The sequence below is a fragment of the Anabrus simplex genome, chromosome 1 (assembly GCF_040414725.1).
Source record: "Anabrus simplex isolate iqAnaSimp1 chromosome 1, ASM4041472v1, whole genome shotgun sequence".
NCBI classification, from domain to species: Eukaryota; Metazoa; Arthropoda; class Insecta; order Orthoptera; family Tettigoniidae; genus Anabrus; species Anabrus simplex.
The window spans coordinates 235337546-235360597 of record NC_090265.1 but is presented as its reverse complement, the minus strand read 5'-3'; the positions used below and the strand labels follow the sequence as shown (position 1 = coordinate 235360597).

The window sequence follows — 23052 nt, the reverse complement described above, 5'->3', positions numbered from 1 at the left end:
TTAGCAACATCCAACATTTTTTTTGTTTGCAAAACTCGTCTTGAGATTGGTAAGTTTTACAAGAATCAAATGTGAGAGGGAAGTCAATCAAGGAAGAGACAGCATTAATTTGAGTAGTAGAATGTATAGAGGGCAAAGGGATTGCAGGAGCTGAATCAAGAACTGGTTCATCAGTGAGAATATCAAATAAGCAAGAAAGGGCATCAACTACAGCTACCAAGGTTTTTTTTTGTGGACCAGTAGTAAACTTTAAAGTAAAACTTAATTCTCAAAAATCTTAAAAGCCACCTGATGGTGCGTCCACTCTTTGGAGCATTAGTAAGGAGCTTGATTGTCTGTCTTAACAAGAAAGGATTTATGTTCTAAATATTCATCTAAATGTTAAACAATGTTTAGAAGAGCTAGAGCTTCACATTCAAAGACCGAATAATTATGTTTATTACAGTTCAATAGCTGACTGAAATAGGCTATGGGTAAAGGATTACCATCAATAATTTTGTTCAGCACACCTGCTACAGTGACATCTGAGACATGACTCGTAAACAAAAAAGAACAGTTTTAGTGTTCCGTGAAGACAACCTTATCGTTTGATGGACTAAAATCAGGCCATTGTCCAGAGATTGAAAAAGAACTGTTAAAATACATAACTGGATTGAGAAATGATGGCTATTCAGGTGCGCATAAAATGCTACGGTTAATGTTGCTGGAGATCACAGAGGAAAGCAAGACACAGTTTATAAAGCAAGCAGAGGGTGGCAGCGTAGATTCATGAACAGGAACAACCTTTCATAATGAAATTTATTTTCCCCTCCTTCTGCTTTTGAAGCTAAAAATTGCTAAACAGTTGGGAAAATTATGTGAGTAAATACAGTAAATATCTTTAGTTTTGGTTGGAGAAAGATTGTGTTTGGCAACAACCATATGGGATATTTGATCATAAGGATTTCATCTTTTAAGCACACATATATAGGTTCTTTCCAACATGCAGTTTGCTGTCAGTACATGGACGCATCCATATACCGTTCTATACGCATGCGCTGACTTCGTATCGGTTCCGGGATTGATACACGATTGGGTTGTGTTGGAATGGATTCTAGTTCATGAACTCCAAGGAATAGGAGTAACGCAATTACTATACTAACGTGGTGTAATGCCAATATTTTTCCATATTGCCCGTAATGTCTTTTATGATGCTCACTTCTTTCATATCGATTTGTAATATTTTGAGCAACTCCTCGGCTAATGCGGAAATGCTCGAAAAACTCATTTTCATTATACTGAGGAACAGTTTCATCTGAAAAAATACATCGTATTTCAATTATATTTTGTTTCACCTGGTAGCTTATTTTTTTTTTTTTGCTAGGGGCTTTACGTCGCACTGACACAGATAGGTCTTATGGCGATGATCCTGGTAGCTTTTGTGCCTTCATAAACTATAGTCCTAACGTAACACAATACATAAATAACTAAAGAAAAATGTTTAATTACCGTCACCTAAATAATTGTCATTTCTTTTTCTTTTTGCGAAAAAGGATGAACTGGACGAAGAGTATAAAAAATCGTCGTCACTATCCATCCTAACATCAGTAACCAAACAGCTGATTCATTTATTGATGGGAGAAGAGCGCGCAATGTGCATAAAAACAGCTGATTAAGGAACTCCAAAGAAATCAGCGTACAGCAGGAGGCAACGATACAGTGTTTCTGCGCATATCAAAGAAGTGTACGGCTCAGTACATGCTTTAGACTGTGGACTAGTTCTGACCGCCAGGGATCGATGCAAAGAGTTAGTTGGAACGCCTGACTGCAGTACACGGATGATTACATGAACGCAATTTTGACTGCGTTGGAAAGGATTTTTCGTATTGCGCATGCGCAAGGAGACCATGTACTGGTACAGGGACTGTGTTGGAATGAACCTTATGTATACTGGTGCCCTTTTATTACTTCAAGACATATGATTCAGTAACCATCTCTCTCTGACAGTAGTCATTATTTGAGCTCATTAGAGATTTAAAAGATTGACATCTTGGAGAACTAGGTTTGATGAAGAGATAGCTTATCTCTAAAATAGCTGTATGTGAAAATGTGGAGTTTTTCCTTGTTCTGACTTGTTTCCTTGTTTGTTCTTGTCTCCTTTTTATGTAGCTCCCTTTGTCCTCTTTTAATCTTCATGATGTTTATTCTGTCTGTGTGTCCTAAACTTCCTATCTATGATGTATCTCCAGATTTTCATATTTATTGTTCGTTTAGTCCTGTATTTATTTAACATCTACTTGTGCGTGTTTTGTTTCAGCATCGTGTGTTATCCTAATACAGATTTTGGATTGGTATTTGCTGCAGCAGATGATGCAGCTATTAGAGGGTGGGACACAGATAGTGGAGAGCTGCGAATGACATTGTCTGGACATTTCAGCAAAGTTACAGCAGTACTATTTCACAGTGATAAGAAGCATGCCATAAGGTGAGAAACCATATAAGACAACTATGATCAAGTAACAGTTCATCTGTTTCTAGACGTAGAGAAGGCAAATGATCCATTGGATCGAGAATCTTCGTCATTATCATCATTTTTCCAGTTTACAGATACAATCAGGTTGAGTTCCTTTCCAGTCTTTCTACCACTCCATATCCATTGCCATGTTTCAGTACAGGTCTCTTTGCTATATTGTTCTTAACCATACCAAATCCATCTGGACTTGATCAGCACAGTGGTTCAACTGATGGTCCATGTTCGAATCCCAGTGGATCTTGCAGTAGAATTTTCACCTTAACAGATCATGTGGCATCAGAATAGACATCCAGTCTTAAAACCCCAGTCAGGATCCAAAATGAACTAAGCTGACTTCATAGACCCTAGAAATACTGGAATGAGCTGAAGAATGTTTCTTTAACCTGATCCATCAATAATCTGGTTCTTCCTCAGCTTCTTATTCGTATCATTTGTAATTCCATGGTTTAATTTGACATTTTTCTTGATTTATTCTTTTTAATAGGACCAAGCCACCTCAATCTCTTTTTCTCTAATTCTTCTTCTAGTTTCTTATCTATCATCGGATGCTGGCGATCATTGTGGCTATCTTAGATTTGTTGGTGGCTGTGCGGAATTACAATATAGTTGTTTGATCGAACCATCATCGCAGGATCTCCAGCCAAGACGTGTGGGGTCTCCCAGGACCTGTCTTCCCCTTGATCTTCCCTTTTATAATTACAGTAGAAGTCCGCTATAGCGAGTACGGCATATAACGAGAACTTCGTTATAGCGACGACATTTTCCCGTCCCTTCAAAAATCCTATATTAAATTTTGTATCATCCTTCGGTTACAGCGAGAACCCTATCACTGGCGCATCCGTTATTACGAGCGATTAAGCACGCGCTATTTTTTCCGTTACCGATATTTATGCACCCCAGCGATGATATTTCATGCGATCGATTACCTTCGGCATCGTTTCCTCGCTATGTGTACTAGCGATTTCTCTCGTCGACATTCGAAGGCGATGTCGGAGTCGATTAGTAACATCCGTCGACAGTTGTTCCGTAAAGAAAATTCGAAATGAAAGAGAACATATTTTCGTAATAAATGCGTAAATAACGTGACCGATAACGGTTGTTAACTCGTTAAAATTAAGGCTGACTAAACGACCGCTTAATTTTGAGGCTAAATACTGCAATTAAGTAAGAATGGGATACACCTTGAGATATGGCAGAGTGCTTAATTGATTTCAGAGGTTAGTATATATTTTGTCGCGTCTGGTTAAATTACGCAAAGGCTATTATGAAAATTTATAGCGAGAAAGGTATAATTTCTCTACTGGCGCTTGAAGTGTGTTTTCATCACATGTATAGTACGGTTAAGTTAGGATACGTGACACGGTTTGAATAAGAAAACTGAAATGTTTGCAACAAAATGCTATCGATCATCTTCGGTATGGTATATCTTTTTCACTTTGTGCATTTGCGAGCTCTCTCGTTGACATTCAAAGGCGCTGTTGGAGTTTATTAGTAATACCAAATACTGTAGAGACAATACGCGACACTTACGGATTTCGCCTTGCTAAAATGGGAGACAATTCGACGGTGGCGCTCCTAGTGACTTGACCTGTACAAATCGCGCTAAATTCAAATATCAATGGAAATGTATATACGGAAATGGATAAATAAATTACGTCTAGAAAGAAAGTGGTATTGAGATATTAACTTCGAAGTTGCTAAAGCAATTGTGGATAAATGAATGAATAATTATTTAAAAGGTTATTATTCAAAGACTGAAATTAGACACATAAAGAAGATATGAAATGGGCTGCTGTGAAATGGCTTGATCTTTCATTTATGCATTACTTTTTTAGCTTTAGCATTCCTGCCTGAACGTTTACGGTTGGATTTGTCTTTTTTCTCATTTTAAAAACATTGTATGATCACATTAAGACACTTGTCAATAAAAATATCGGCACATTCCTTGCACACAAGATGCAATGAATTAACATTTAAAAGCTGGACAATTTTCCTCTTAACATGAAGCAGGGGCGGCTTTTCAGGTGAAGTAGGTGAAGTGCCACTTCACCATTTATTTTTACCAGAATGATTTTTTAATTCACTTTTCTTATGACATTTGTTGGTTTTACGGAAAGAAAATGTTTTTTGTACGGCGTTTGGAGCACCAGCAGTTCGCATTACTTGATGAGAACCAGGGGAACTCACGAAAGCGCCGGCTGTTGGCCACCCACAGTACAGCGCGTGAGCTTGAGTGAAGACGAGAGATTCAGCAGTTGACTTTACCTCCCAAGTGCCGCTTGGCCTTGGCGGTTGCCATGACAACCGTGACGTCACCCGCGTACTCAACTCAGTGCGAAATGTACAAGTGAAGTTGCGGGAAGATCGGAATGTTTTGTCTTCGCTGAGTCATCCTATGTAAAGTACGAGTACTAATGCATCGTGGTTCATTCGTAGTGTTGTGCTGTTTTATTTAAACATGTATCCTGTTTATGACAGTGTGTATTTCTTTAGAAACACCATTTTCACGTTGGAGAAACGAAGATCAGAATGAAGTTCTACGTTTTGATCGCCCTACTGAATCACTGCAAATTTGTGCTACAAAAAAACTGAAACATTCCGGTAAATCTTACAATCTTAGTTTCAAACGATCGTGGTTTAAGGGATTTCTATGGTTGTGCTCCTCTCCAGCTCTACAGAAGTTGTTTTGTTGGGCCTGCTTGCCTTTTATCAATAAAAATAACGTATGGAATAAAGAAGGATTTTCAGCCCTTTTGAACATAACACGTTCTTTACATAAGAACTCAGACTCTGCAGAACATAAAATACAGCAGCTAGATTTCAAGACATTGGAATCAAACCAAAATACGATCTCTGATGTCCTGAAGGAAAATGCCAAACTGTATATTGTAATTGTACAGTTCAGTGAAAATGTACATTTAAATAGGATTTTCCTTCAGTTTGTAATTGATACAATGCTCTATTTAAGTAAGCAAGAACTAGCTTTTCGTGGTCATGACGAAACATTAAATTCAATAAATCGTGGTCACGTGCTGGACCCTCCGCCAGTCACAGGTATGAGGTACGAGTACAAAACAACCAAAAGCAACACGTAGTTCCTAAATCTTGTCCTCCTCTGTGGTGTAGTGGTTAGTGTGATTAGCTGCCACCCCGGAGGTCCGGGTTCGATTCCCGGCTCTGCCACGAAATTTGAAAAGTGGTACGAGGGCTGGAACGGGGTCCACACAGCGTCGGGAGATCAACTGAGTAGAGGTGGGCTCGATTCCCACCTCAGCCATCCTGAAAGTGGTTTTCTGTGGTTTCACACTTCTCCTCCAGGAAAATGCCGGGATGGTACCTAACTTAAGGCCACGGCCGCATCCTTCCCTCTTCCTTGTCTATCCCTTCCAATTTCCCCAGCATAGCAGGTGAGGCCACCTGGGCGAGGTACTGGTCATCCTCCCCAGTTGTATCCCCCGACCCAGAGTCTGAAGCTCCAGGACACTGTCCTTGAGGCGGTAGAGGTGGAATCCCTCGCCGAGTCCTAGGGAGAAACCAACCCTGGAGGGTAAGCAGATTAAGAAAGAAAGAAGTTCCTAAATCTGTCACTCGAAACCGAACGGATAACAGCTCTTCACCATACTTTACAGCCACGAGCCGCCACTGACATGAAGCCTACTAACAGAAAGAAAATCTATAAAATTTCTTCTTTAATCTACGAGGTATTAAAGAAAGAAAAGTATGAAAATGTTGTCGATAGTGATGCTTTGAGGAATATTTACGTACAATTAGAGTAAAAATGTAATATACCCTTGGCTGTATAGTCGAGGATTTTTAAAGTCGCTGGCCTGGAAATGATCTGAACAGATCTTATAATTCTTATATAAGCGTAACGTCCCTTCTTTCTTGTACACCTTATCCAAATCACTTCTGTGACATTTCAAAACCCACAGATCACACCTACAACACATCGGTATTGAAGGTTAACTGCTGCAATATACAATAAAATATGCGTATTGCATTTTATGCCAGTTAAAATATGGGTCGAGCAGGTCAGAAGATTATGAAGTACTATAAAAATCTCTGTCACTGGAAGAATATTATATATATATATATGCAAACACAATATTACTTACATGTTCTTGTCACGAGGGAACCTGAAGAACGACCGCGCGTTTTTCTCTACTTCGTAATTACTGCAGCCAAACACAGCTCATACCTTTCCCCTCATGTTGAGAGGAGATATCAAGGAATGACACACGCTACTATTTAATTATGTCAACTCACTGAAAACGCATAAATAACACCAAAAACTTCACACAAGAATGCATGTGCTCTTATGAGAGAATCAGTACTGTTTAGGTCTATCCGCTAGAGTGAGTTCCAATAGCTGTCCCTTGATATCTCGCTCAGTGTCGTGTATTGTCTCTACTGTATTTGGTAATACCCATTGACTGCTGTTCAATAAAAGAAATTCGAAATGAAAGAGGAAAACACGTTTTCGTGATAAATGCGTAAATAACGTGGCCAATAGCAGTTGTTCACTCGTTAAAAATAATGATTGAAGTAAATGATATCTTAATTTTAATGTTATATACAGAAATTAAGTAAGAATGTGATACACCTCAAGATATGGCAGAGTACATCACTGATTTCAGAGAATATTTCATATCTTCTCGCGTCAAGTTACGGCTATTTACATGTAAATTTTTCGCGAGGAGGTTATTTCTCTACATGCGTTTCAAATATGTTTTCATGATAGGCTATATATGCGGTTAGGTTAGGTGACGCTGTTTGAAGAAGAAAGCTGAAGTGTTTTGCCATAGAAATCTCTTGGAGTGATACCGTATTTCTCCGAATCCAAGACTTTTTTTTTCTCAGAATCTCATGCGAAAACTCAAGGGTTGTTGCATTCGCAGCCTGACAGTAAATTAATGGATTCCACTGGCAACTACCGCGGTAACCACGCTGCTTCTTTTCACATGTGCACAGAACTCGTTGACAATAAACGACTGCCTCTTTACTACACATCGCTAGCCGCGACAACCGGTTGTACAGAGCCTGTGTGTTTCTCAAATCTGCAGAATGGCATCAAAGCATGCGACCCTTCGAATTCTTAGAAAAGCCATGGCTACTCAGTGGCAGTCATAACGCGTCTATTGTACTTGACGCTTAGTAAATTAAGGTTTATAGACAGCAGGAATATTTTCGTGATGGATAGTCGTATTGTAAAGATACGGTACGTGGAAAAGGTATTGCTGGCAAATTTTCAACGGGTTCTAGTCGATATTATGATGCCAATTATAAATTAACTCGGAAATGTAGAATAATTGTGCAGCCGCAAGGAAATACGGCATAGGCCTAACTAAAGCCAATATTTGGCGTTAGCGTGAAGACAAAGAGCTAAAAAAAATGCGTAATGTACAAAAAAATGCATTCAGTGGCCCGCAACAAGGACGCTTTAAAGAAGTCGAAGATGAAATTGTGAGGTACAGGTAAACCCCGTTGTACGCGGATTCGTTATCCGCGATTTCGCATATACGCGATTTTAGTGTTTGAGTCTAGTGCTGCCATCTGTTAACAGTACATGGAAGCTGTCATGCCTTAAGGTGGGTACAGAGACATGCGAGTTGAACTCTGTAACGTACACTACGTCGCGCGCCAAGGTTAAACGGGGCAAGCGCATCTCTTCTGTCATGATTGTCGAGACGTGAATCGTCAGTTCTGGTCAGTAGAGCTATCATGTTGCACTTGACAGGTTTCGTATTTAAAACGCCGGGTAAAAGGAGAGAAAGTGTGCCTGTTGAAGGAAAGAAGCGTGTACCAATGCTGTATTCGTTAGAAACACAGAAGTTTTGGATCGCTATGAGAAAGGTGAGCGTATTGTTGACATTCAGCGTGCTTTGGGACTTAAGTGAATCCACTGTGGCAACTATTCCTGACAATGCGGAATCAATTCGAAAAACTGCTCAATCTTCTACTAACTTAAGTGTGACTAGAGTGACGAATTCCCGCTCAGAAGCGATGGAAAGAATGGATTGGATTGAGCATCACAACCAACAACACATATCTCCCTCTGGAGCTGCTATTCAAGCTAATGTGAAGAGCTTGTATGCAGAGTTTAGTTTATTACTGTGTTTTAGTATTCAGTTTTTCAGTGTGTAAAAGTTGTATTAAAATGCGTTTCATAAACATGATAAAGGTTATTTCTTGTAAAATACTAAGAATCTGCTATTTTAAATTTAATATGAGAGTAAACGGAAACCTAACCCTATATTTTACATATAAAATGACACTCGATTTACGTGAATTCGGTATGCGCGGCAATTCCGCAGAACATAACTATCACGTATAACGAGATCTACCTGTATGTGCACAAAAAACGCAAGGGTGGAATGGCCATACCGTGGCGCAATAAACTTGTTCGTTGACTTTTAACGTTCGCGATTAGGCCAATACATCGCTAGCCGCTAAATTTGGCCGAACCCGGCAAGTGAGACGTGTGTGTAGCGGCAGCCGGTTATATCTGACTCTGCAAAAAATAACAGTTTTATAGACAGCAAGAATAATTTCCTGATGGATCGTTGTATTGTAGAGACGCATGGAATAGGTATTGCCGTAAAATTTTCAACGAGTTCTCTTCGGTATTATGATGCCAATGTTAAGTTAATGGTCCTTAAACCCGCGGAAATAAATAATTGTGCAGCCGCAAAAAATAAAGAAATACGGCGTGACGAAAGTAAATGTTCGGAGTCTAAAAATGCGTAAGCCTACTGTAAGACAAGGCATTCGTATGATTTTATAAACTTCTTTTTGAGCTTGATTTAAATTTTTTGAAGGAAAATAGTGGGGTTCATCTTGGATTCGGAGATATACGGTACTATATTTTTTTTCAGAATAAAATTTAACATACACTTGCACGTAGTATCGGATTACGAAAAATAACAAACAAGTAAGCCGTAGTGTGGATATCATCTACGGAAACGCAAGTTTTGAACAAACTGATTGCCGTTTCATACCAATTTTAAAGTGCATGAAGGGTTTTCTGACTTTTATACAAAAATCGGATATAACGACAATCCGTTATAGCGAGTAATTTTTTTCGCTGTTATGAATTCTCGCTATAACGGACTTCTACTGTATTTGAAGGAGGGTGTAAGTTTCTGGGTGCCTCATGATGTGGCCAAAGTAGGAGAGCTTCTTGATCTTAACAGCCCTACACAGTTCTTTTTCTTTACATATCCTGGTCAATTCCTCCTCATTGCGTATTCTGTCTACCCAGCTGATATGAAACATGCAACGGTAGACCCACATTTCAGATTATTCTAATCTTCTCATAGTGGCTTTCGTCATAGTCCAGGTCTCTATTCTTTACTTTTCTCTAATACGGAATCAATTTTAAATTTTAAAAATTTCTGTACATCTTCATTTTTAATTCTGTCTTTCCTTGTATGTCAGATGTGCCAACGCTCCCAATTTAAGTGGGAGACTCCCGATTTTTCATCGTTTCTCCCGATCGCCAGGACCGATCCCCCGATTTCCAGAGCAGTTTCAGTAATTTTTGTATTATTTTAAACTCCCATGCATTTCCTCATTCTGTTGATACATGGTTGAGTATGGCTGGTCACTAGTAGTTCTAATAATTACAACCAGATGGCAGTACAGGGCATGGTGGCCAGCCATATGCTCCTCTTTGGTCTATAATGCAGTCAAATACTCAAATAGCTTAATAATAGGAAGTGGAAGTCGCAAGCGAGTAACCTAACCTCAGAAGTAGGACACCATCGACATCTACCCAGGGCAGGACCTGCATAAGTGCTCATGCTACATCGCGTAGTAGTGCTTCTTGGTTGTATGTCTTAATATTTGTTTTGGTCAAAATGTCAAAAAAGAAATATGATGCCGTGTTAAAAGTGCTTATAGGGAAGAGTTTCCATGTTTCGTTGAATCTAGGAAGAGACTAACGTTCACATTCTGTACTGAATGTAGGTGTGATTTTTCAGTTGTACCTGGCAGGAAGTGCGATATACTCAAACATGTGCAAATGAAAAGACATAAGGAGGTTGTCCAGTGTGTAGAAAGAAACTAGAAACTCAACTTTTCATGTAAAAACCAAGATGTAAATCCTGTGACGAATGCTGAGGCTTTATTTATGTCATTTATCGTAGAACATAACCTGCCTGTAAATTATGCTAACCATGCGGGGCTTTTGTTTCACAAAATGTTTCCTGATTTGGAAATCACTAAACGAAATGGGTGTGCTAGAACGAAAACAGCGGCTAGCATTACAGAAATGTGCATGGCGAAAATTGTTTCACATTTGCAGGTGAATGCATTTTCTGTTGCTACTGATGGTAGCAATAAAAGCGTCTTGAAAATATATCCTATTGTTGTAACATTTTTTAGGCCTGAACTCAGTGAAATTGAGAGTTGTCTACTCTCTGTGCCTAACTTACAAGAGGATGCTACTGGAGCTAACATTGCCAATCTTTTGCTCTCAACTTTTCAGGAATTCTGCATTCCATTAAAAAACTGCCTAGCTCTTGGTTCTGATAATGCTCCAGTAATGGTAGGATTAAAGAATGTTGTGGTAGGATGTTTGAGGCGGGAAAATAGTAACATAATCATCGTAGGCTGCTCTTGTCACCTAATTAATCTTGCTGCAGAGAAGCGTGCGGTGTGCTTGCCTGTAAATGTAGATCAAAGTATAATTGATATATTTTATTATCTGAAAAGGAGTGCAAAGAGGAAAGAAAAGTTCAGAGAATTTCAGACTTTACACAACACAGAGGTCAGGAAAATTCTGAAGCATGTACCTACTCGATGGTTATCACTAAGGTGTTTAGATAGGATTTTGCTGCAGTGGTACGCTTTGGTTACTTTATTCAGGAGCAAAATTGTGAGTAAGGATTCTCAGATGGGAACTTTGAAGACTTACAAAATTCCTAAGCACAGTCTAAGTGCAGATGTGTCTTGGTTGTGTCTTGTTTTTCTGAAAAGTTGAAGCATTGTCATAACATTTCACCACACTCCTCAGTTAAAAGAAAAAGCCATTCATCAGTTTCACCCAAAAATATGAAACTACTGATGACACTATGAGGCATGATTTGTCACGCGAAGAACGACTGTTCATGTTCCTTTAATCAAATTTACATTAATCCTTTTGCCTTTTTCTCTCAAGTTTTATGGATATCTTTTAGAAGCCAAACGTAGCTCTTCAGTCAAGTATGCCGCACATCCACTTATTGAAGTCAGTTTTGGAGGAACTGTTGAAGAATGTGATGGCAAGGTTTGTGAAACCACATTATTAAAAGCTCCTCCTCTCTCCTTGATGTAGATTACCTTACTCCAGCAAATCGAAAGGATGATTATGATCTGATGATAGGGAACTCTGCGTTTGTTTTGGTGAATACTTGGAAGTCTGAGGAAAAGTGCATATTTTGTAAGTCTGTTAGAAAGTGTTTCTCTTCATCATGTGACTACATGGTACACAAATTTCCATTCAAAGATGAAGTTTTAATTAATGCATAAGTTGCAAATATTTCTGCTATAAGCAAGGCATCATTTTCTAGCCTTAGATTTTTAATTAACAAGTTTCTGAATATTCTGACTAGTGAAATGGAACATTTAGATAAAGAAACTGATATTCTGCACTCCCAGTTCTGTAACTTTCAAGTATGGCGGAACAGCAAGCAGTAGCCATACAACCTTAGCTAACACCAAACTTTCAAACGACCGTTGGAGGGAATTACTACAAGCTAAACTACTTAACAACTTTTAACCACTATCGTCGATTTACATCCCTTTCAATCACACCTTTTAAATCTACAATTTCAACGTATAGTCACCGACGTCAACAAGAGCTATTTATTCAACAGCACTCGCCGTGGTCAAATAACTACAAGTATTTAAATCTTATGAAGGTCAGTATTATCCTATTACAAGTACAATTATCAAATCGACAAGATTTTTGAATCTTCATAGACTCTTATCCTTACGGGATATAAAACTTTCATCAGACCTCATTACAATGAAATTTTCAAATTTAGTTCTCAAAATTATTTCAAGTCTTTCTAATATGTTAGACATGCTACTTGTTTTAAATATTTTAGAACAACTCATTCTACTACAATTTGAATGTGTCTCTCCTACTAAACCCAAGTTATTAAGACATGTCACCATAGATTCTGATTTTATGATACTCTAGTAAATTAAGTTTGAGATTATGAAATAATGGTTTAATAGTTCTTGAGTCACTGTTTTCAAAATTGATGAGATATTTGAATCTTTATAGACTCTTGTCCTTAAAGGATATAAAACATTTTTACCAAATCTCATTACAAAGAAACCTTCAAATTTAGTTCTTAAGATTGAATTTCACCTATTTCAAAGATATAAAACATGCTACTTGTTTTAAGTATTTTAGAATAACTCATTCTACCACAATTTTATTGTATATCTCCTACTAAGCCCATGTTAATACGTTTATGAAAAAATGTTTCAATAGTTCTGGAGTCATTGTTTACGAACATAACCATTATTCGAGATTCAGATCTGGCTGATGATGCTCTATAAGGGAGCGAAACATGTCCCACAAATAACTTGTCAATTAATGAAGATATTTTAAATGTGACAATATTATAATATATTGAACAGGTTGATTAGTATTACAAAAAAAGATTCACACTTGTTGGCACATCCAACTTTTCACACAAGCCCTTCCTGTATTTTTGTTTTTACATCACCTAACACTTCACTTTCTGTGATGTGGTCTTCTGCATAAACCACTCAGCTTTTCTAAAGCAGTCTGCAATGATTTTATTTCAGTGATCTCCATGCCGTACTGAACACCTGCGTTGCTTCAAGTACCTTAACATTAATGTCCTCCTGAGGCAATATTGCACAGCGAATTGGCTTTAATTTGCTTTATTTTCAAGAAATTAAACCTACATAATGCTGTGCTCTGTTTGAAGAAACACATCATAATCTTCACATGTTGTTGGGTAGGCAACCCACTGATCAGAATTGTCATGTAGTTTCCATACGTTCCCCTGATATTTGTAATCGGCTAGTTTTGCCTGTGTTGTAATGAGTCTGGGGTTTGCTGCATAAGAACATGTTTTGCAAAATGCTCGATGATTAAAACAGGATGAATTTCAGTTATTTTTAAAAATTAAAGTTATATGTAGGCAAAAGGACTAAATATTAATTTATTATACTGAAAGTTTGAAATTCATTAAAAAAAATTAAAATACAAAAATAGAGAAAAGGGAAGGGGCCTAAAAAATAATTTCACAATTCTGAATTGATTTATCTGATCATGACATTCCAGGTTTACCAAATGACACAGAATAATACACAATATTATTTTATGAAAGATGATGAATCAGATTAATCTTAAAAAATGATATACCGGGCGAGTTGGCCGTGCGGTTAGAGGAGCGTGGCTGTGAGCTTGCATCTGGGAGATAGTGGGTTTGAATCCCACTGTCGGCAGCCCTGAAGATGATTTTCCGTGGTTTCCCCATTTTCACACCAGGCAAATGGTGGGGCTGTACCGTAATTAAGGCCACGGTCACTTCCTTCCAACTCCTAGGCCTTTCCTATCTCATCGTCGCCATAAGACCTATCTGTGTTGGTGCAACGTATAGCTGCTAGCAAAAAAAAAAAAAGATACAGGTTATAATTAAGCATGCTAAATGACATGAATTCCATATAAGTGATGTCGAAGAATGGAGACAGAGTATTTAATTATTGAGACAAACTATCACATCTTGAAGATTTCTCAACTGTTGATATTTTTGTGGTCATGTCATGAAAGATTCGGGTATTGTTCCCCTTGCACCAAAGAAAAGTCCAGTTATATTGGCAATCATTACAGCAGCATTTTGCTGTATTTAAGATTGGGTGTACACTGGAATTTAAAATGACCTAGTGTGTAATCTCAGTGTAGGAAAAGAGAAAATAGCCAGGAGTATTATTAAAATTAGGAGGGCATACATAGGCTATTATGTGTATATTCAATAATAGTTTCATTAGGATTAAAATACAATTATATCTGGGTTGCTATTAGCCTAGTTGGTGGTGTACTCGTCAGTTTGGTATGTTTATATGAAACCGATTTAAAAGCTTTAATTGCGTTGACTTAATGAATTTTGGCAAACAGTTATCTTCAGTTACTGGAGACTTCTTCAACAGAATTCCTGATTGCTATCCAACGAGAAAATGCTGCCAGCGTTATGTGCTCATTTCTGTATAACTCTCCACTGGACAGAGTCTTTTATCTTACATCTTAGACTTTTGAGCTAGAGCAAACAGCAGGAAACCTTAATAAAATTCAGGAAACTCAATCGTCAAAAATTACCAGTGTTTCGCCCCAGTGCGGCATAGGCTCGTCGGTTGGATACCGCACCTTCCCAAGACACTGGCCGGCTAGCACGCCATAGCGACACCACTGCAAGCTATCCTTTGATAAGCTCCATTATAGTGCCGATGTACTAGGGGAGAATTACATCTCCACTTGCTATATATACCCTCCCGGGCTAGCAGGAAACCTTGTTTGAATTATCTCATTGTGTACTTAATGAAGGTGTAATTATTAATGTTTTATTGAAATATATGCTTCATGCTTGTTGTTTTTCTTTTTTTTCTGGATAGCTGTGGTCGAGACAGGGTGATGATTCTGTGGGACTTACAAAAATATGCTGCAGTTCGAACTCTGCCAGCTTATGAGAGCTTGGAAGGAATGGTGCTACTGTCAGATACGTTGTCATTGCTGGGGCAGAAGGAATCTGAAGAGGGTATTCATGTGGCAACTGCTGGGGAGAGAGGTAACTTTCATCTTGCTACATTAAGATACATCTAAAACCAAACCAAACACGATAGACTTACAAAATTAATACATAATTGAACTTTTCCTTAAATCATAGTAGCTATGAAATATGCAACATTACGTTTTTGCTATTATTTAAGTTATTTCAATAAGTAAACATAGAATTAAGAATTTAATAAGACATTTCAGTTTGTACAACATGGTTTGGCATAAAAGCAGGCTTCATAGCCCGAGCCATTCCATATAAAATAAGTCAATAATAAATAAATAAATAAATTATTGGGGTTAAATATTTTCAAATATATTATTCAATCCAAATTGTTATGTTATATTAAATATTACATTACATTATTTATTCAGTTTTTCTCCAATAGCTAAAACATAAAACTTGCATGCTACAGAAGGTCAAATTTCACATTCACATTACCAATGTTGTAAATCATTAACTCTAATCATCCAGGCTATAGTTGAAGCATTATTAGTTGTTAAATTCCATATTGGCCCAAGTATTATATGGCCTTGCATATCAGGCAACCCTGAATTTTTTTGAAGTTGTTGGGCACGATCATTAACCCATTGAGCCCTGCATATTTTTTGGATTGAAACTGCATTGGCGCTGGGATTATTTTGGAGGAAATATAGTGTTGCTTCATATCGTGAGAAATTTCTTAGTTACAAGACCATTAAAAATTTAAATATACATGAAAACAAAAGGCTTTCATACCACACACTGCGGAACAAGGAATACTGTAAAACATTTTCTTTTATTAGCATCACGGGACCGTACTCAGTCCGCCTGCTGAGCTGTAACACAGTCTTCTCGTTGCACTTCCTCTTCGATTTCCACATCTATTTGTTCTTCAGGAGCGTTGCTCACACTAGTACTAATATTACTACTAATTTCACTAAAAAATTACATTCCTAATCATCATTACTTACTAAAAGGGGTCATATATCGGTAAATATCAGTTCTGTACTGGCAGCCATCTTGTTTACAAGTGAATCTCAAAGCTAGAGATAGCCCACTTCAAACTAATATTACAAAGCACACTATCGATATATATTAGCAAAGAGCATATAACATTGCAAAGAAAGAGTCCTTACACAAATCACAAATGCAACTCACTCTGCCATCTCTTGAGGAAAAGTTGAATTACGTAGTAAAATGAGACAACGGAACAGTTCTGTGGTCCGGCGTTTCGTCTACTGAGACGAAGCACGGAACGGTTCCGTGGCTCGGGCCCAGTGACTTAAGGTGTGATCTATATGGTGTGACTTTGTGGGTAGCCAGTTTGAGTCCTGTTGGTCAAAAAAATTTCACCATCAAAATGTTGGCAGGCAGGGTTGGAGTGGTGGTGGTATACAATTTCTAATCACTAGATTACGTGCGAAAAGGATTAATTAAATTCCAAACCTTTTACAGTGCTCAGATGGAGTGAGGGGTATGATACTGTTGATGGTCATTCGTCTGTCAGATGGGAACGTAATACCTAACAGACCCCTTGTTGCTATTCGACAGGAATAGGCTATATCAAATGACACATCATTCATTTCCTGTCACTAACTCCTTTGATGAGGTTGATGTCAGGAAGGCTGTTCTGTTGTAATAACTCGCTTCAAAGATTCATCTCACTTCGTACACAACTGCATAAAAAATTGGTACAAGAGTTGGATATATTTATGTACATTTACATTAAATTAAATAATGAATGTAATTACAACACATTCAAGCTCTCCTATTACTAAAGTAAATCTAAGAATTAAAATTTTATTTTGATTTAAAATGCACTGCATGGTAACATTATACACATTTAAAAAGAAATAATAAAATAATATACAAGCAAAGGAAAGATAAAGTAAATACACAAATGCTAGGACAACTACAGTTAATATGAACAGACAGAGAACAAGATCATCATCGTCATCGTTGTCATCAAGATGCTACACTTACAAATAATTGAAGATGACCGAATTGACTGCCATGCTCGCAGGCACGGGAGAGTTGGTGGTCCTGCCCTCAGAACCCAAGTGATGTCCTATGTGCCAAATAAACCCTGACTGGTTTAAAGGTGATATCAAACTAATATAAAATTTTAGAAGCAAGTGTTAAACAATGTCAGTTTAGGAAATGCAATTAAGCTAGGGGACATCAAGGGGATTCTAAAGACATGACCCTGTAAATAAATAAAAATAAGAAATATATTTCGGAATTGAAGATTCCCTTATTCCAGTGGAATAGTCCCATTCTACCAGGGGCAGGCAAACAAAGAAAATTAAAGTGACACGAGTTATTTTACATGTAATATGCTAAGGTTATGTGCCCCCAAAACAAAAGTCTTATAGTGCTTTTTCGATTAATTTAATTCATCGAAGATGTGAGACTGTCCCCCAAATTCCTTCAACTGAAAAGGATAAGACATGTTAAGGAAAGTAGTGACCAAAACTTACATTAAACCAAATAAAATAATAAGTGAGTTATTCCACCTTTTCAATACAAATTAAACAGTGTTTATTATTTATGCATTTAATGGGACTATTTTCGACCTATTTAAAGGTCATCTTCAGCCATATCGCGTGTAGAACAAAGTATTTGAAACACAGTTGTTTTAAAGATGGTCTTAACACCTATACGTTTGACACTATGAAAAATTTTAAATTTGAAATGCACTGCATGGTAACATTATACACATTTAAATGGAAACAATAAAATAATATACAAGCAAAGGAAAGATAAAGTAAATACACAAATGCAAGGACAACTACAGTTAATAGGAACAGACAGAGAATAGGTAAATATTATTGTCTTAGTATACTAAGGCAGTACTTTGCATATATGCTCAATTCTACATCTCATCAAGATTGTGAATGATTTTAAAGTGTATCTACGCTTCGCAGTGGTAAGAAGAATATAATGACTTCTTCTCCTCTACCACAACAACATTATGCATATATGCCCACATCTCATCAAGACTGTGAATTTTGAATTGTATCTACGTTCTTGAATACTATGAAGAATATTTTAAGACTTCTTCTTCTCGTATATTCCTACAGCTGAGTGAACTAATTTCTTACAACAAATGTGTTTTCAGGATTCTATAAACAATTTTTCATAGTGTCAAACTTACAGGTTTTATGAGCATCTTTAAAACAACTGTACCGAGCTGCAGTCGCTTAAGTGCGGCCGGTATCCAGTATTCGGGAGATAGTGGGCTCAAACCCCACTGTCGGCAGCCCTGAAGATGGTTTTCCGTGGTTTCCCATTTTCACACCAGACTGTATCTTACTTAAGGCCACGGCCGTTTCCTTCCCACTCCTAACTCTTTCCTGTCCCATAGTCACCATAAGACCTATCTGTGTCGGTCTGACATAAAGCAGATAGTAAAAAAATAAAAAAAAAATAAAACCACTGCGTTTCAAATACTTTGTTCTACACGCGATATGGCTGAAGATGACCTTTAAATAGGTCAAAACTAGTTCCATTAAATGTTTAAATAATATACACTATTTGATTTGTATTGAAAAGGTGGAATAACTCACTTATTATTTTATTTGGTTTAATCAAAGTTCAATACGGACCCTTAAAATGAAATTCATTTCTCTAGAAAACTTACATTATCCTGTTACCTAGGCCAGAATTACCCATCGGAGCGAGAGCTATGAACAGAGTTGATTATTTTCACCATGTTGGTCCGTATTGACTTATATTCAAATCTCTATAGAACACTTTTCTGCCTTGTCAATACTTTACATATTTTATTATATTTAATTACCGTACATGTTTCGAGAGCCAACTACTCTCTTCTTCAGCGGTGTCAAACATTACTTAATCTTTGGACTTGGTGCATTGGTACAAATAGAGCAATTATGTATAAGTCTTGAAATTGTTACAATATTTCTCTGTGTTTCACCTTTCACTTACTTACTATGTCAGTTGTTACCGACTTTAAACTAGAATTTTCAAATCATAAATAATAAAATCTATTAAATTAATCACTATATGTTAACTTTACACCCTTATTTACATTTAAAAAGAAAAAAATGTTTCTTCGTGTCTAAATTTATTTTGCCATTTAGTAGAACCCTCCGATTCGTAAAATAATAAATAACATCTATAAAGTTAGTCACTCTCTTAAAATATTTTCTGCTCTCTTCTTTTCTTCTTTCTTTAAGTCTGCTTTAATTCCGATACCTCACATGTATTAGAATTTCCTCCTCTTAATTCCGTCCAATTCTTCATTTTATCTAATTTATCCACAAATTAAAGTGATGTAACATTGGTCTGAACCAAACAATATGTCCTCCTTGCTGTCACTGACCTTACAGGACAAGCTGCTACGTTACGTGATGACCATGCTAGCTACTTTTATAACCGTTAAATTCTTCAGTTCGATTAGTTGCCAAATTTAACCATGAACGAAATATTATTGCACTAGTCTGAACAAACAATATTCTTGCTCTCAGCAGAGAGGGACATTTGTTTATCTATTCAGGAGATTGTCGCTCACCCGATCGCCCGTGCTGCAAGTCTGTCTCCTGCCAAATAGAATGTCATTCTTTCTTTACTATTTCCCGAGAACAAGAGACATTACGCAGAGACACTGTACGACCGGTTGCTGCGGCTAGCGATATAGCCTATAGGTCTAATAAAGATGTGCGCATTGAAGGTCGAGTTTTATGCATTCGCCGGTGGTGAAGGGAAGCAGCGTGGTTACTGTGGTAGCTGCCAGTGGTGTTCATTACCGTTATGTTGCGAATGTTTTACTACTCTGTTGTTTCTGGTAACGACTTTGTCTAAATCGAGACAGTTGCCTTTAATTTTGTATTTCATTATATCATGTCTTTTCTAAACACTTAATTTCTTCAAAAATACATGACGATGTACACCGAGGTCCTACAACAAAGGCAAATATGTTAAAAATATATCGTGTGACTGGCATGTTCCAAAACTTGCTTTGTTAAATGCATATGTTTGCTCGCACGCAAGGCCAAATGTTCTAATAACGTACAGACTGCAATAAATTTCGAAGTTCCTGAGTGTAGCGGACGGCATTGGTGGAAAGACGACGAAAAGTTTAAGATACATTATTCCACATATGTTTTAGCCAGGGTGAACGGAATAAAACATTACAGTCATTTCCTTAAAAACTACTAAGTTTTAAAACATTAGCGTAGTTGTATCTTAAACTTTTCTTTGTCTTTCCACCAACGTTGTACGTTACACTTGGGGACTGTGAATTTTATCGCAGCCTGTACATTATTAGAACAGTTTGCCTTGTGTGCAAGCTGCTGTTTGACGTTTATATCATAACCTCTCTTTCTTCTTTATTTAACTGAAATGACAAATACAATCTCCTTTCCACATGATCTGCCATTACTGGAATAGTGACCAATAATGGCCAACCCAGGTAGCAACAGATCACACGCCACAATTAGGAAAAAATTGCCACAGCTCAAGAAATTTTGATTTATTTATGACTTTGTGCTTGATTGTAATGTACGTGGTAATTCCCACCTCAACAAGCCAGTACAACTGACGAATGATAGAAATAGACTTTTGCAAAATTGAGTCCATAAATGTTAGGTTATTGACATAAGATGACTATGGATTTTGTTAGAATTTTTTACATAAAAAGAATTGTTTATATTCGGGCCAATACGGTATTTCATAATATTTTCTAAAAGGTTTTCTTTGAGTTAAAGCATCTAATTTCCTTCATAATGTTTTTCAGGAGTTATACGTGTGTGGGAAATGTTGCGAGGACGTGAAATGTATGTCCAACAAAACTCGCTGGTGTCAAAAGCAGCTGAAGAGGGAGGTTTGGCTATTACTGATCTCCTATATAATGAAGAAAAGAACTGTTTGGGTGTTGTAACTGTAGATCACAACATCATCCTTCATGAACTGGACACATTCAACTGTAAGAAACAGGTCAGTTGAAAATTATTCAATGCTATTACTTGAGTACTTAAAAGAGATCATTAATAATTTGCTCTTCCTCTTAAAACAACCATCATCACTTCCGCTACCTTGTAACATATTCGCTCACTCACTACTGGAACTTTGGAGGTGTCATTGCTGTCACTTCTTTAATGCTTCTTATTTAAGCGATTAAAATCCCAGTCAGTGCATACGAGTTTTATTATATCAAAAGTCATACGTTATTGCTGGATACAACATAAAACTGTAGTATTTTTAATCATCAAATTCCTAGCATGCTTGCTTTTTAACTAATTTAGACAGTTCAAATTTTGTATATCTGCTGCATTCCTTCTATGTTATTTCTAAAATTTTTAATTTTGTGTTATGGGCATTATTAGCTGTATTGAAAGAAATACTCTTGAATTTAATATCTTTGAGATCTGGACTGTTAAGACCAGGCACTCATTTTCTTTTTTTAATACAGTTTATTTTTTTACGTCGCACTGACACAGATAGGGATAGGAAATGGCTAGGAGTTGGTAGGAAGCGACCATGGCCTTAATTAAGGTACAGCCCCAGCATTTGCCTGGTGTGAAAATAGGAAACCATGGAAAACTATCTTTCAGGGCTGCCGACAATGGGGTTCGAATGCAAGATGATAGCTGCGTGATCCAAACTCCGCGGCCACTTGTTCGGTGCTGGCACTCATATCTGATGTAGAACCTAATTAATTGTACCAATATGGCTTTACCCAGAATAATTCAATAATATTTGCTGTGAAAAGCTGTTATTGTGTACCATGTATTATTCATTGCCCATACTTTCAATAGAGATGACCTTGACATCATTGATAACCTTGACATCATTGACATATCTGCCTCTCTTCCTTGTTTGTGATATAATGGATATAAGTGATAGAATGTTCATAGTTCCCATCTTCATTTTTCTTCTCTTACAGACCCGTCTATCTTCAGATTGATGTAGGCCGTCATGTTACTTTGTTGCTGGAATAATTAAGTGTACAAGCTTAGAGTTTCACATTATCATTAATCTTAAGTTATAAATCATAGCACCTACAGTTTTATGTAGTAAGCAAACCACTTGAATTAATTGGAATTTGAACCGTGAGAAGTTTGGGTCAGAGTCATTCAGATGGCACACCCAATACATTTTGTGTTCCTGTTTTCTTGAGTTACTCATTTCATTCATCAGAAAATAGCTTAAAGGTTTCAGTCGACATATTAACAAAATTTTTGTATGTACAGTATATATTTTATGAACTTTGATGCTTTGAAGGGCAAATATCATGGAATAAGTTAATGTATTATTCTACTCATACATAAGACACATGTTTTGTTTGTTATTGAATGCCAAAAGATTGAAGAGATTTAAAAAGATTAAAAAAATTAGTAGGGTATCAGAACATGAATTAATCAATAAAAAGACAGCCACCTCAAAAATAAATTGCAGAACAGTAAATTTATTATCCGAAGATCATTGTATATTTGTGTTTTTCATGACATAAATCTGGCACACTTACGGTTTGGGCTATCTGTGGTCTTGCGCGGATATACAAAATAACATCCGCATCCGCACTTCCTTCATCCGCACCCGCATCCACGAATGGATAGATCTATTAACATAATACAATAGCCCTAACACCTAGCACCAGAACCTTTACATTCACAGGTTTATTACAAATTGACTCTTGCGACTACTAACGACGTATTGACCTTTGTTCCTTCCTTCCATTAATTGCGGGCAGAAGCCAGTTACGCTTAGGTCAAATTTACAGCTTTATGGTCTCAA

General features: G+C 37.1%; 1 protein-coding gene across 1 annotated transcript in view; it reads left to right on the top strand.

The window, feature by feature from the left end:
• LOC136864374 (transducin beta-like protein 3) overlaps positions 1-23052 on the top strand; it is a 157975-nt gene that overhangs the window by 52977 nt on the left and 81946 nt on the right. Inside the window, exons 5-7 of the mRNA XM_067141294.2 lie at positions 2297-2464; positions 15149-15321; positions 21053-21252. Of these exons, the coding sequence (XP_066997395.2) occupies positions 2297-2464; positions 15149-15321; positions 21053-21252 (541 nt within the window). The remainder of the gene's footprint in view (positions 1-2296; positions 2465-15148; positions 15322-21052; positions 21253-23052) is intronic.